The sequence below is a fragment of the Varroa destructor genome, unplaced genomic scaffold (genome assembly GCF_002443255.2).
Source record: "Varroa destructor unplaced genomic scaffold, Vdes_3.0 BEIS01000004.1, whole genome shotgun sequence".
Taxonomy (NCBI): Eukaryota; Metazoa; Arthropoda; class Arachnida; order Mesostigmata; family Varroidae; genus Varroa; species Varroa destructor.
The window spans coordinates 26,774,172-26,789,982 of NW_019211457.1; the positions used below are offsets into that span (position 1 = coordinate 26,774,172).

General features: G+C 43.2%; 1 protein-coding gene across 9 annotated transcripts in view; it reads right to left on the reverse strand.

The window, feature by feature from the left end:
- The window catches only part of mon2 (Mon2 homolog, regulator of endosome-to-Golgi trafficking), an 85,422-nt gene that overhangs the window by 3,313 nt on the left and 66,298 nt on the right, over nt 1-15,811 (reverse strand). For 8 of the 9 annotated variants that reach the window (XM_086988737.1, XM_022805063.2, XM_022805067.2 and 5 more), the window contains 3 exons: nt 2,311-2,428; nt 1,259-1,386; nt 314-440 (listed from right to left, as the gene is read on the reverse strand). In XM_086988737.1, the coding sequence (XP_086844863.1) occupies nt 314-440; nt 1,259-1,386; nt 2,311-2,428 (373 nt within the window). Of the gene's footprint in view, nt 1-313; nt 441-1,258; nt 1,387-2,310; nt 2,429-11,011; nt 11,435-15,811 lie in introns of those variants that run through there. The other variant, XR_015327474.1, reaches the window with a different exon arrangement.

Here is a 15,811-nt window from a genome sequence, read left to right on the forward strand (position 1 = left end):
TTGCTTATGTCTTCTATATAGATTGATCCTGAGGGCACGAAAAACCACGGGTGGGTTATCGTTAGTGCGTCATTTAAAACGGTCACGACATGGTGCAGATTCTAAATCGTCGTACATAGGGATGTTTACTGGCACCAAAGCTCAAATTGTGTATTGCCGTTTCACAATAGCTTACATTTTGTGGCCAGTCGAAAGGTACATTTCCCATGAAAGCAACATATACACTATAGCTAGCTAAAAGGGAATTCATATTTGAAAACCGTTCATAACAGAAGGCTCTCATCGCTCAGAAGAGCTGAACCAACGAACTTACCGACAGGCGCGCTCGATGTAGCGGAATGTATTGAGCCTTTATTCAGTAATGCGACTACGCGTAGAACGAAGATCTTCGGCATCTTGCCGGCATGAGGAAGGATGCATTCACGAATCAGTTGAATTACCTGGACATTGTATTACATCGATGGACAGACAGATGAACAAACAATGCAATCATCAATATCTCAAATGGGTTCATTGGCCATAATTTGTCGCGCGAGTCACTATCTCATTTAGGTATTACTGCTGGTCCGTCTTTATTATTGTTCGTCCTTTCAATAATTGGGCTTATTTTTACCCCATAAAGGTTTGTTTGACCTAAAACCAAGAGCATCTAAGCACGTCTACATTGGACGTCGTCTAACAACCAGCTGTTTTCGAGTCGTCGTAGGGATAAGCCAGCGCAACGGATTTAACCCACGACCTCGGTCTGTTAAGACGTCGGCTGAGCGCCAATTCTTTACACATCTCAAGGGCAGAAGCAATTGGTCGGCTGAAGATAGACGCTGTTCGGTAACCGGCCTATTCGTATCACACACGCCTTTCATACGTACTCCGGAGGCTGAATTAAGAAACGCGGTCAACTTTCGTACACTGCTTTATTTTCGTACATTAATGGTGTCTACTGGTACAACCAGTACTATTTAATACTAATCTACAGCGACAAAACTACCCACTAAGCCCGAACGACATTTGCATAGCAACTCTGCGTAAAGTCTAGCTTTGGATTTGTCATGCAAAGTCGTGTGGTATGATTTAACAAAAATGAGAAATGCTCAATTCAAAGCCGTGGAATTACCTGTACAGCATATCATGTCGATACATCGAATAGCAAACTATCCTTTTTAATTGTAGTTGAAAAAAATTGTTAAAGCTGATCTTAAGAGACAATAAAAAGACATGAAAAACACCCTTCAAAGGCTCCTGAAAGGGTCACACGTACTCTCGTGTCTAGTGACTCGTCATTCTGTTGCTCTTCAAGGCTTTGATTTGGCGGTGGGACACTGTCGGAGAATAAAAACTCTTCTAGAGTTATAGCCAGATCTGCCCACATTTCCTCGAACATAGCCGCTGACCGCGTAAGACCGGAAAATAATGGTAACAAAGAAGAAGAAAGTTAGTTGCAAAAATAGGCGTTCCCTGAACAGTTATTGAGAAATTGTAAAATGCACAAGGTATGAACGTTTAGCTTACTCCTACTCTTATTGCTTTTCGTTTTCTGAATAGTAATAAAAAGGCTAAACGAATACATATCCTTCGTCAAAGGATTTCTCTAAAAAAAAAAAATAAGGACTCTCTTCAAACGTTTTTCTGTAATATGTACATACGGTATTCACAGTTATTTCTGTTATGTCCTCTAAATCTCTTGAAACAAATCATAGTAAGTTTGAAGTAATCAGCAGTACCTATTTAAGTTTATTTGTTTGCATTTTTCATAAAAGCCATCGCTCGTGTTTCTTAAGCTGAGGATCATTTCGTGATCTCAAAAGTGACCTTTTCTCCTTTTCTAATATAACGATTCGACTGTTAATGTTGATCTAACACTACAACCACGGACGGCCGTGGTAGTTTGCTTGAAGACCCTGTAGCAAGCGACTAGATGCCAGCGATTAGTGCTAGCCACCAAAAAAAAAAAAAAAAAACGACAAAAATCTAACGACAATTGCGCCATATGGCTATCCTATCAACCGTCGCTTGTATATGGCCTGACCCAAATCACTCAGTTGTCTCTTCAAAATGCACGCAAACGTCTGTAATAAATAATGGCTGCCTTTTGTATAACTAACTTATGTGAAGAACACAAGTTACTCAACGGAAAATTACTGCACGCCCGCGAAATCTATAACGTTTCAATCACCGGCATCACCGAAGTGGGACACGCGATGGGAAGTCGAAAGCAATACACGAATTGAAATAACCATCTATCTATACAATAATGGAATACTTCCCATTTGCCCCTATTGAGGCAACGGGACGTTTTGCTCAAATACACACGATTAGAATGGGCAATTGGCAGTCCGACATGGAGCGCACTTAAGAGAGAAGCAACGGCTAGTTTCCACGTTGATGATGAGGGACATCGATACTTCAGAGCCAACGGAATATGCAACGCCTGTAACAGAAAAAACAAGAAAATACTCGGCGTTGAAAAGATCGGCCAGACCGTGCGGAACGCCGTATAATTAGTGAGAATATGTGTAGGTCATGTAGTAATTTCCATGATGTCGTTTAGAAAATAGGTTGCGCATTAATCTATGATAAAATATTGTCTGCGTCGTCGTTTTATATTTTTCGATAAAAATACATACTCAGCCCGTTCATAGGGTGCGTAATACTCAAGCATCATATGGTTAAAGTTTTTTATCAATGTGAGCGTTTTACGATGTAAACTCATGCTAGTCCTGTTCGCACAGCCAATATAAAATGCTCATTTTCACAGAAGATTTGCCCTCTTTAATTTAACACAAACTTATTTTGGCAAAAAAACTGTCACTTCGCAAACCGCGAAGAAAACATTGCCTTAAAAGAACTTTTTCAATGGACATTAATATACCTAAATATAGAATAGAAATTCGAAATAATTACTGATGTACGGAACAAATTATTCTACGTTTTATATATGAACTCGATTCTGATACAAACCCCCAGCCGAGGTAAGCAATGGGACACATGGTAGTAAAGGGCGAAGGGCCATATTATAAGATTACTAAAACAATTCCCCTGACGTGGAAGCTTATTATTATTATAGTCGAATATAATAGTGCAGGCTAATACGTCTGTCGGCTTCCACTAGTTGCCACAAACCATCGGCAGCGGTCTTAACAGTTTTCCATGTGATTGTGGTCAAATCTTTTTCTCTTATCATTTTATTACGCATAATAAAATGATAAAAGTCGTGTAGATGCGCAATAAAATAATCTGAAGTCGCTTCAATTTTTTAACAATATACGTGGCTTTTACGGTCGGACTTAAACTTGAACTTCTGAGGTATACGGACTACAAAGGATTAACCAAAAGTAAGCTAATCGCATATATGTTTCTTCGAATGACCAAAGCATCGGTGAAAACGATAGTTCATCGTTTTCCAGTTGTAGCGTATGCGACCTCTTTTTATATCTCTTTGTATGAGACTCCTTTTCTAGTCCTTTTCTATATTTCCCACTCATGTTATCAAACGAGATGGGCACAATCAAGGTCAGAAAACACGCTAAATTATATTGATAATATAAATAACCAGATATACAACAATATATCAAAAACAAAACATATATCGTTAGCAGGGAAAACCGAACAGACTATTGTTAAACAACTTGTAACATGTCGGACTAACGCCGCATATGGGGATTTTCTCACAACAGCTGGCAAATCGCATTCCTTTACTTATCCGGGTTGGTTCCACAATACTTTTCTTCTAATATCTATGACGACTAAGTCATTAGAGGCATTCCCTACCCTTTTTTAGCCTCGTGCCTTCCTATTCTAATACTCGCTTCCAACCGTTGTGTTGTTCTTTGAGATATAAGACTACACTCGGCCTTCCCTCTTTTCCTCTCCTTAAGGTCGCAGATAACAGGACGTTGACGACCTGCGCCGCTACCGGCCGCTATCGATACAGAACTGCGGTTAAAGACTCCCGCTAGCGCCAATCGTAGACCAGAGACCATGAGTGCCCGTTCGCCTCCAATTTACCAAGACCAATGAATATGGGACGGAGAACGAAGAGAGCCTCAACGCGTAATTACCCACACAGGCGGTTCTGGCTTGATCGTCAGCAGACGAGATGGCAAGAAAATTAAACGAAACAGCAGACAAATCCCGCCCACTCCAGGGCGCAGGCACGCGGACCAGGGGGTACCAGGGGTTATCGTTATCAATGGTATGGTACATGCTTAGTTGGATTTTGGCTAGCCTATGCCTTGAGAAATCTGTGTTTGTGCCTGTAGGTGTCTATACGTGTCCGGCAGAGCGGCTAGGACTGAAGAAGCGACGTTTACGACGAAAAAACTACTAGCGTTCATGCGGTTCATGAAATTACTTTTCTCGTCCTCGATCCAACATTTCTGGTAAAATCGGTGTTTAAAAGGGTAGTCACATTAGGGTCCGATAAAAGCGACCGAAGACAGCGAACGCAAGAACCCCTTTTCTCGATTTTCCCAAACTATATCAATCCGGAATTTACCCTGCTCGAAACACCCTCTATTCTAAGCGGGTTTTCTGCTTTTCCCTGCTCAACTAAGAGCATCATCCTTGCCGCCTTTTAGTTTCTTTTCAACGCTTATGTTTCTTATTCGTTTGCTACTTTCTTTCCTTTATCGTTTGTTGTCTTCGCCAAAACTTTGTTGCGATTCATTCGCAAGAACTAGCTTGCCAAACGGTTTCTTTTGTTGGCTCAAAGGAGAAGATAACTGTTTCGACTCCTTCGCCTAAGCCTCTATTGTTGAGTCATCGATAGAACCCTGCCCATAAACCAATGTGTAACCTACGCGAGGGAAGGCTAAGTCATGCTAGCTAGGCCAAAGGTTTTCTAATGTCCTTCTTTCCTTCTACAGGAGCAGACTCCAGCGGCGGCATTTCTAGTCCCTCTGCTTTATTTCGTAGTGGAAAGGACAAAACCAGGAGAAGGCTCAGAAAGGAGTCTAGTCAGGAGGCCCATGGTACTCTCTTCGGAAGGAAAGTACAAGCGTTCACCAAAGCAGAGGAGTATGGAGGGCTTAAACGAAGACAGCGACGGTAGGGGAAGGCAATGACTAAAATGGATACCCAGCTATTCTTGGACACGATCGTTTAACCAAGGCCTGGAATGAAAATAGACTTTAGTGTAGGGTCCCGCAGGGGTTTGAAAACCGGGGAGGGAGGGACAAGCCGCCCCCCCCCCAGGGGGGGGTCTGCGGGGAAGGTGAAGGGGAACTAGACTCCAGACAGAAACGAAGAGCGGGAGCGCAACGTCCTTGCGCAATTCGATACAATGCAATAGCGCCACGCGCAGAGGCGGGCCGAACAGCGACAAAGTTGGATGGCAAAACAGGCCGGCCAGGAATAGCTGAAAGGAAAACAAATGAAGCAAGATTTTACGATAGAGAACGTAAGAAACGGTTGCTCTTGAATTGAGTCGATGGGTAACAGGCTGGAAAGTAAGGAGTGGAAGACGGGCAGCCTTCTGGAGGGGCCTAAGCTTATCAGGTACAAAAAGGGTGAGCCCAAAAGTAAAAAGGATTCTTCAGATACCTTTTCGAATATGATCAAAACATCGATAAAAGAATAGCTTCCACAGCGCTTCCATTGTACGCATTCAAGTCCCACTTTTTCCTTTAATTAAATGGACACAATAAAAGTTCCAAAAATACCTACAGTCTAACCGTATACCAGATGCTATAACATAGTAAACAAACGACACTCGTGTTGATAATTTTAATCGGTACATGAGCAAAACCAACTAGACTGTAACTAAAGGACTTGTAACGCGTCAAACAGATACACGTGAAACTGCCCTACAAAAGCCTACCATATGAAACTTCCTTGCATCCTGTTGTTTATCTGGTTCATTTCCAGAATACTTTGCTGTTTGGCCCGATATTTCTGACGACCACTCGCGTTAACAAATTTCCCAACCGTTTTCGGCGGTTTTGTTTCACTCGCTCACGTTGTTCTGTTCGAAAAGCTCCAATGCTTCTATCGAGATGTCAGGACACACTCCGTCTTTCTCACACTCCGCCATTCAAGGTCGCAAACAACAGTACGTGTACGAGCGTCGCCCCTATCGGTGACACGAAGCATCTGCCAAACGTTCGTTAGTGCCGCTACCAGGTCTCAGACAATGAGGACCTCCAATCAGGCAGGCAGAGCGAGCAGTGAAACGCGGCAGGCCACACACGGGCTTATACATCTGGAGGGTGCAAAGCGCCCCAAAACTCAGATAAAATGACGAACGAATTTTCTCTGTTCTGCTACGGTGCACTCGCAAACAAAGGGACTAGTGGTCATTTGGGGAATTATGGTCGGCTGTTCGGACGCCGGTCTTTAAATGTGCCTCGAGCTTCTGTGCCTGCCTTCTGCGTCCGTGGAGGTTTCAACGGAAAGCGCGACGCGTACGGTTGTAACGACGTTAAAAGCACATGTAGTTCTGGCATATGAGTTCGTCCTTCTGGCCCGGAATGCGGAGGGCAAGCTTAGAGGTTGAGTTTGCAAGACGATCCGATGTATGAGACAGGAGAAGGTAAAAGCCAAAAATGTGTTTCCCCTTTTCTTGAAACTATACCACAACAGCACCTAGCCTGCTACAAACATCCTTTATTTTTGGTAATCTGTCTAGCACAGTCTCTTGAACCAATCGTCCTTGAGAACCAAAGCCTTCTCTTTGACCCATTTTTTTTTCCTTTTTCCTGTCTTTTCTCAACTTCTTTTCAACGCGCGTAGTTCCTCTTCGTTAGCTGGCTTTTTTCCTTTGCAGCCTTGGCTAGAATGGCCCTGTCATTCGCCCACAAAAGCCTAACCTGCCGGTCGTTTCTCTCCATTGGTACAAACAAAAAATATGTGCTGCGACGCACCGTGCCTACGTGAGCCTCTCTAAGTCCATCTACGAGACTCAGCCCTCAACTCAGTCGGCTGGGGTTTGGTACAAAGACGCAGCCGCTATGGCCACGGTAACGACGGCAGTGCGTAACCTAGACGAGATGAGGCCAAAGGTTTTCTGTGCCCCTGTTCCTTACTGAAGCGAACTGCAGCAGCAGCAGCCTGCCCTCCAATTTCTTGGCGCTATATTTTCTGATGGAAAGGGCATAGTCAGGAGAAGGCTCAGGGGGGAACTCAGTTAGGAATTCTCTGGTACTTTCCTGGAAAGGAAAGTAGAGGCATTCAGTGGAGCAGAGGAAAGAAGTTAGACGGGAGTTCTGGCAAGAATGGATGTCAAACCAGCCAAGTAAAAGCCCGGCCAGAAAACGGGCTACAGTAGAGGTACAAAAGGCGCGAAGGAAGAGACGAACTCCGGGGGTCCAAGGGAAGCAAAAGGGGAACTAGACTCCAGACAGGAACGAAGGGCGGGGCGTAACGTCCTTGCGCAACTCGACACAACAGAGGAGCAGGTCGCGCAGAAGCGGGTCGAACAGCTAGGCCGAACTAGCTCGGTCGAACAGTTGGAGGCTAGAGCAGCAGCGAAACATTGCAGAGAAATAACCAAAGCGACCAAATAGAGGCCTATAGTAGAGAGTGCCAGGGACGGTCTTTACATAGGTCCTAGGTAGAAGCCTAAGATGTGAGAGATAGGCTCCCTGCTACTGCTAGCGGATAGAGAGGTTGGGCAGCGACGAAAAGTCGTGACACCTATCCTTGTTGACGTCATCATTAGAATCCACTTGTGCGTGTAGCAGTGGAGTAAGAGGGCGCCACTGCTTAATTAGTATTGTCTCGTTTACGAAAACGTTGACGCCTGACGTTAAGGGAGACGAAAGGGCAAACGCCAGAGAAACGCTGTAGGGAATGGAGGTCATGGCCAATGTCCACAGCCAAACACTATGTCTAGCAATAAGTGACAATCTGTATTATAATTGGACTGGTAGGACGAGTAAAATGCAGAGCAGCGACGTCAACATTAACACTAGATGTGGGCACGAGTAATTGGTTACTGTGTTACTCTGTATCCGTTTTATAGCTGCTGTTATTTACGCTGGTGCTGCCAACGGTTTACGCAGATGAGTGTCCTTCCCATAAAAGCTCGAAAGGAGCAGCAAAGGTTCCAGTACGGCAGCCAAGTAATTCGATAAAGCACGAAGGAAGTTCGGTATAGTCGTATGAAACGAAAGCACGTCCTGTTTTCTGATTTATATTCGAAGTGTGTTATGCATACAAAGATTGTGTCTACGTATCTTAGGTTAGCCTACTTCATGGCCTTAGCCTACCGGTATATTGATTTTGCCTAAACATTATAACCGCATAGATACTCTGTGAAATTTGCAAATGCCACACACAGTGAACAGGTGCTTCAAGCGCAAGACAGGAGTCCGTCGAAGACGAGCACCATCTTGGAAGACCTGCTAATCACGGACAAGAGATAAAATGCTCTTTACGGCTTTTTTTTTTTACCTTAATCGTCCATTATGAGCTCATGCGCTCTCGCATCACGGTCACGGGACACGGAGCTTTTCAAGACAGCGCGAACTGGTCCGACGCGAGAGCCTAGAACTGTAACACAACTAATTCTTGATTCTCCACCAAGACAATGCATCGGCTCACTATATGTATCGAAGTTTTTGCAACGTAACCCAAACCACGTATTGGTCCAATCAAGCCGTTTGTTAGGACGGCATAAACGCGTTACATCTTACGGGTATTAGTTCATTAAGACGATTAAACAAATGACTCATTCTTTTTTTTTTTCATTTCAAAGTGCTATTCACTGCAACATTACTATTAATAATTGATATAACGTTACATTAACACTAAGTGTAAACTCGCACTCTAAGCGACTCCTCCATATGACCTCAACCATAAGATATTATGAAACTCAGCGAAAAAAACATCTAGTTCAGGTCGACAAGATAAAAACAGTGTTATTCTTCGAGAACCTTTTTAGCTTATTGATCGCAGTTGAGTACCCTACATCCTGATGCCTTCCATATATATCCAGCGTTCAATATATTGAAAGTTACGAAAATATCCTACGTGTACTCGATGTGTGCGATTTGCTTGCTGGGAGCTCGCTCCCTTCGTAAGGTCAAGTTGACCCAATAGTTCCTACGCAAGTTCAGCGCTCAGTAACTGCTAAATCTAGTGTTGCAGCCTAGAAATGTTTTGGGTTCATGGAGACGCCGGGAGCGCTCAGGCTTTTTGCGTCAACGACGCTGCAAGATGCATTGTTAAGCGACCCTGCTCTCGCGAGCATGGTCGCGCGCGCTATGGAAGGTTTCCTTTTTGCGCTTGTTTTTGTTTTTAATAAAGTGCAATACATTAATTTGGATAAAAACAAGCTAATAACACATTAGGATATATAGGAGTTTCGCTTTGCAAATACCTTACGGCTTCACAGACCAGTGTGGTCGTGGGTTCGAATAGACAATGTACTGGCTACGGGGTAGTCAGTACGCCAAAGCACGAGTTAGTTAAGTGTCCAATGTTACTAACGTTTCAACACCCTTTATATCTAAACACTTAACTGTTGTTTCTATAAGACAATTGCGCCAGCTGCTTGATGAAGAATATACTTCCAATCGGCTTTGCCTATACCTATGTTGAAACTCGATGCGTACATAAATATTTGAAATCAGGTGGAATCAGGTAACTGTTTATATAAAACACAAAAGTATTCTGCATAGATTGAGCCGTCAAGGCTGTCCCTCAATTGATTGGCAATTGTTATAATAATCTGGCCATTTTTTTTGGGTGGCTGCTACACGATGCCTTATCATATGAAACTGAGCTTAAAGTAAATAGTCTTTTCTGCAAAAGTTCAAATAGGAAGCCGGTGTAATGAAATTTAATATACTTTACGATTCACTATCGTAAGAAACATCGCCAAAACGAAAAGCACGAAGCTCTTCAGCATATCAACAGGTCCTGCTATTCACGTAGCGGAAGGACTCGCGTGCATATGGCCAAATTAATTAGGGTAAATCTTGAAAATAATAAAACTTAGCTGTAATGTCTCTATGAACAGTGTACTATATTTCGTAAAGGGTTTTGGCAGAGCGCATGTGACAAGCAGCTTTATCCACAAGAGGTCACAATACAATTATGGAATGATTGTTGAATATACGTTGTTCATTTAGTTCATAAATAATGAGCTTGCCTTTTTATCTGAGTCACGTAAAACGCCGATCAATGCCTTCAACGTGACCGAGACCAAATGAGCAGGGTAATGCAGAGGCCGGCGCCTTTGATTGCCACGAGGCTTAAATGATCTCTATTGCGACCATGCAAAACACTGAAAAAGAAATGACCTTTCTCTGACGTTTATTAAGAGTTGTAAAAATCAGAAGTGAATCTGTGTGTACACACATCGTTATCCAGCGAAATACTAGCAATATAACTGCTCCGAGATCTTGTACCCCGATCATTTATTGATGGTACAATAATCGACTGGCTATGGATCCGTCCCCCTTTTAAGTTCGATTCGGTTTTTGTTCGACGTCCTAGCGACCCTTCGAACTGGGTTTGGCTGGGTCGACTTGAATCACGAAAATTGTTCCCGCGTGGACGCACAGGGACCAACAAGAACGTCGTTCCACGTTAAGTAGGGTGACGATGACGCGCATGGCTACAAAATGAAACCTATTATCGAAGGGCATTCACATAGATACACAGCACTAACAGAAGTAGCAATCGCGACAACATAAAAACAGGCCCTCCACATCCTGCTGAAATCCGGCTATGACATATTGTTCGGAATGCCCTTTGTCAGTTAATCACAACGCCTAGGTAGATGCGACAACATGGGGCAAACAGCTTAAGTGTAGTCTCTAAGTGTTATAAGCTACCCATTGCCGTCGAATTGAAGCAAAATATATTGGCCAACCACACAGTGAATCAATTTGAGAAGTAGCGAGAGTCGACAGACGTCGACGTGACTTTGTAACGACAAGGCAAAAATCAGTCAATGGTCGCAAAACGATGCTACATTCAACAGTAAAATTATACAAGGCCATTGGCAACTGGCCTCTAGTGATATTGCCATCATGTTAATCACGCCGCAGAAACTACCGCTTACAATTTACTTCGAAGCACCGGAACATTCCGCAGTGTTTTCTTAGAGCTCAGGCGGTCCCATAGGCGTTGCATCAGTGAATTAGTCTGGACATTTCTGCTCAACAGCAATAGGTCACAGGGATCGGCTTTGGTGTAGTTTCAGGCAAGGGCCTTTAGACCGGCTTGGGATTCAACATCTAATTCCGACTTTGTGGGTTAACGACGGAAGATGAGCTATTATCGGCGTACGTGGGGTCCCGTTCCAAATACGCGAAACGGCTGACCGATTGAGTGGCTTTGTTTATTCTGACCCGCGTTTTGTCTTAGGGTATAGGTTCCGCGCTGCACGCTTTGGCCTATGCAGCTGCTGCACTTCAAGGCTGGCAAACATTTACCACCTAGCGTCAGAACTCGAGCAACGCAGGCCTCCCGATCGCGTGCAAACCTGAAGAAGCTTGAATTTATTAAATTTGAAGGCATTTGAGCATAACACAGCACACAGAATGGTAATAAAATATTAAAAGACGATTTAGATGTCATTTGCTTATAAGCTATATCTATTTTAGATGGATGCGTTTTTGTGCATATGTCAGTTGAGCCATTCTAACTACCACGTAATGTAACGTAAAATGTAGAGAATTTACAAACCATGCCTATGATTATCTTTGAGCGCCCTATGAATAAACACCGAGCCCAAAGTTCTTTCTGTAACGCATGCTTAACTGCTTAGTCAGTTGGTCTGCTCTAGGCTGTTTCTAGGAGCGGGTCTTGGTGCCATATTAATAAAAGGCTCAAGGTCTATAACCTTTTCAAATGGCTACCGTCGATGGCTTCGCATACACTTTCTGAAAAAAAATACGGTAATGCGATGCCGCCATCGTTAAACACAACATGCATAGCGAAAAAAAACGCGCTGGATCTGGTTTTAAACGTAGCGGTGGCTGGCGTCCTCTGGGATTAGGGCGTCAGAGCCTGGCAGCCTTATGTTAGCTGAGCGTCATATATACAAATGATTACTGAAATACGCATTGGTACCGACATCTATTATTTAATTAGTAATCTAGTTTCAAATTCGCGTAAATTAATGGTTAGATATTCAGTCAGTGAACAGACGTCTGACTTTTGTAATATGGTCACAGTATAGTGTTAGGAATACGTTTCAACAAGAAATTCAATCAAGACGCAAATAAATCGAGCTTTCCGCCTTTTACCTCTATACGCATGACGGATACTGTATAGGGTAAATGTGCAGATTCTTATGTGCACGTACATGCCATCCTTAATCGAGAACGGAAAATGTTAATATGTGAATCACTACAATAGACTTTCGTTAGAGTCTGTGGATCGGCTATTGGTTTCACTGGGGCAAATATTACCCCTATTGCCCAATGAACCAGACGTGTATGCATCAGTCCCTGATAATTCAATTTCACTTCCTTTAACGACCTAAAGGCTCAAGTGTTGTTGGACTGTGTCCACCTGCGTGAATGCGATGTACGGTTAAAGGGACGGACAGGATTTACAAGCTGACCTTGCGTAGCAGGTCATCATTTACTGTTGTTAAAAATATCAGCATGTATATATACACATACATTTGTTCTGTCAACCACAAAACCTTTGTTTTGGCCATAAGATAATGAACTGCGATGACGAATGTAGTTAAAAATAAAGCTACTATATAAGCTTCGATAATACAATATATATATATATATATATATATGTAGCGTTAGTGCTGAGATACGATCTAATTGGTATATCATTCTTTACCACGAGCAACTACAATTAATCGAATTAGAAATCTCTGGCGCGATCACGCAAAAAATGCTATACACATTATATTTTTATTGTATCGCGAGCTTGTGGCTGTAGCGAAGCTGTTCTGCAAGGCGGTTTTACCTCAGTATGGGGTCATCGAGGCTGCTACAAAAAGCAAAGGTTACCAAAGAGCCTACACCGTTAATACCGTCGAGTCTAGTTGGCGAAGTCGGGGCCATTATTCTAAACGATTTAACTGTACATAGCACAGCCTTTGCCATTCAACACCCTGGCCGCGTAATCCATCGAGTGGATTGATCCCGATTGTGCGATAATTTTGTACGTGCGTGTGAACGCGCCTTAACGGATACAGATCAATTTATGACGTCGTCCTTTCAGGTGAAGGAAGTGGAAGCTAATGGGTGACACTTTGGAGTACGTTGGGGGACTAATTACTGCACCACCACGCGTCACCTATGTAAATCAGCTGGTAATCGACTGTGAGATCCTTGCGGTACAGGATAGTGGTTTAGCGATAAGATATGTAGGTACTTTGACTACTGTGATATCAATTCTCGTCAATCTATGAGGGGAACAGAAACGAATGCATTTTCCTTGTGACCAAAGCAGTCTTTTTTACAGGCCTACTTTTTACGTCCGTTATAGGCCATCAGACGAAGAGATGGCTGCGAATGAAAGTATCTCAACAGCAGTCAGCTCGCCTCCCTAGCTAAGCTGAATATGACGGGTTATCAAAGAGTTCATGCTTTCGTTTTTTTGTCAGGCTTGCGTAAAATTAGACGAACCCTATTTCACATGCCAATATGTGCTTGGTCCGGGATCTTAATCAACCGTGTATCGCCCGCTACTAAACAATATATTCCGCTGTTCACGTTTAAGACGTCATTTCTGAACCTATGCAGCCATTTTCAAGCACTCCTTCAGTTACGCAGATGTCACTAGACAAAACATAGTTATATTTCTACGTGCTTTCTCTAACCTAAGAAGATGTTGCAGATGAACATTAATATTAATAAACAATTGATTGAATCATTTTTCCCATATTTTTTTTAGCTTGTTTACAAGCCAGCAACAAGTTACTATAATGTGGAAGATTAATCTACTCCACGTACTGGCAATGGACGATGTGTTCCATTCACTGGAGGCGATCCGCAGGTGTGCTTTATTGGACAAGTAAGCAACCTTATAGCACAATGTTAGGTTAAGAAAAAGTGGTCAATCCAGTGGCATTATGAATGATTACAAGCTCAAACAATTATATGTATATAATTCTAATATCCTTTCTGGGTACTGGCTGACTAGAGAAACTTTTCTCTGGTTGAATTGTTCCTCGATATGTTCGCCAGCCAAACTAAAAGGTCAAAAAAAAAGGTTACTGATCCAGAACTTTATGGTTTGACTGATAACCGAAAAAATTCTATATATCTTCTCTGTTGAAAATACGCTGTTGTGCATCGATACCAGTTTGTAGGTTGTTGATTAGATGCTTGCTTAACACAAACATATCCGTCTGTCAGATCAATTTATAGTACATATACGCATGGTACATATACTCAATAAATTTAAAACTCTTTATTTGTCCCCTTCAACTTACTCCTTTTAGCAGTATAGGATCACTCCAGGCTTCACTGAAGTTTTTATTCATTGATACTCTATGTTTTCCTTAAGCTGCTTTACCAACGGGATGTTACCCAGCAAAGCAAACCATGTCTTTCGGCCGGAAGCCATATTCTATAAGTATGTGGAGGCTGAATGTGGAGACACGTCTTTAATTTCACGCTAGCATATCCAACAGTAGCAAGCTACTGGTTTTGCTTTACGTTTATTTTCTTTCGAAGCCGCGCGACTTTCCGACGTTATCACCATGGTTCTAGTCGGCCTTATACGCACGGGTGTAAGCCATAGCCCGTGACACTGCGTAGTTAACAAGCGTCGCATGGTTGGGTATAGCCTCGATAACACAACGCAGAACAGACCATAACATTGACGAAAGCTGTCTGTAATTACGATGCGCTGGCCATCCCATATGGCCTTATACTACCACTGCTTCACTATTACTGGCGCTGCTTGGACTTGTAATTCTCAAAAGCCCTTGGGTTTGGGATTCCCTCAATCTCAATGCATGATCCTTCGGTAGAGGTGACCGTGGAACCCTTCCACCACTGCATTCGTTCCACGCCTCTTCATCGTTATGAGTGTGTTTGTGCCTGTTTGTAAAAATCTTGTTTGCTTGTTGAGCCCCACCATGGCAAGGTCGACGCGTGGGTTTTATATTGTTGTTCATTGGGTCATCCCTCTGTCATAATCGTTGCCGGGTCAGGCCTGACCCCTTAGCGGGTCGGTGTTTTGCCATTTACTTGCTACGAGTTGACCACTCTCCGGTCTGTGCTTTATACGACGATGCACTTTTTTGCAGATTGAAGTCCATGTGTCCAATCGCTCTAACAGATCTCAGATCGACTTTACGAGTCGTTGGAGTATATTAGAAATTTGACCAAATGACGAGGCCTTGTTTATGGTAACCTAAGCTGTAACAAATAGTGGATCGTTCTTCTTTGTAAACTCCATCCTATCATAGTTTGTTTCGTGGTCACAAACGAATGTTATTCTCCCGTGTGATTCTTCCCCGCAAACTTACTCCTCGATATCCACGACCAGCTAGCAACATGGCAATATTTCTACCCTGCAATATTTCTATCTCAAGTCTCAACGCTCTTCTAGTGTTGTTTTTCCCTGGCGCAATCTGTGCACTGTCCAGCGTCTAGTCCTTTCCCCTCAAGTCTCTACCTCGAACAAAGCTCGCATCAGAGCAGACTCTCCTTACATCTCTTATATATAGATCAGAAACGAGTACAGCATGCAAACATGGTATGTACATATTTTAGGATGAACTGTAAGGCCATATATTGTTCAGGCCTGCAACGGAACCACGTAACAGGGAATCAGGGCGGTAGTGGCGTGTCATTGCGCACTCAGATGGCAGCGTCGGATGGGGGAGGGTTGGAAGCGAAATGTGGGACGGTATTAAGGGGGTCTAGAGAGGATC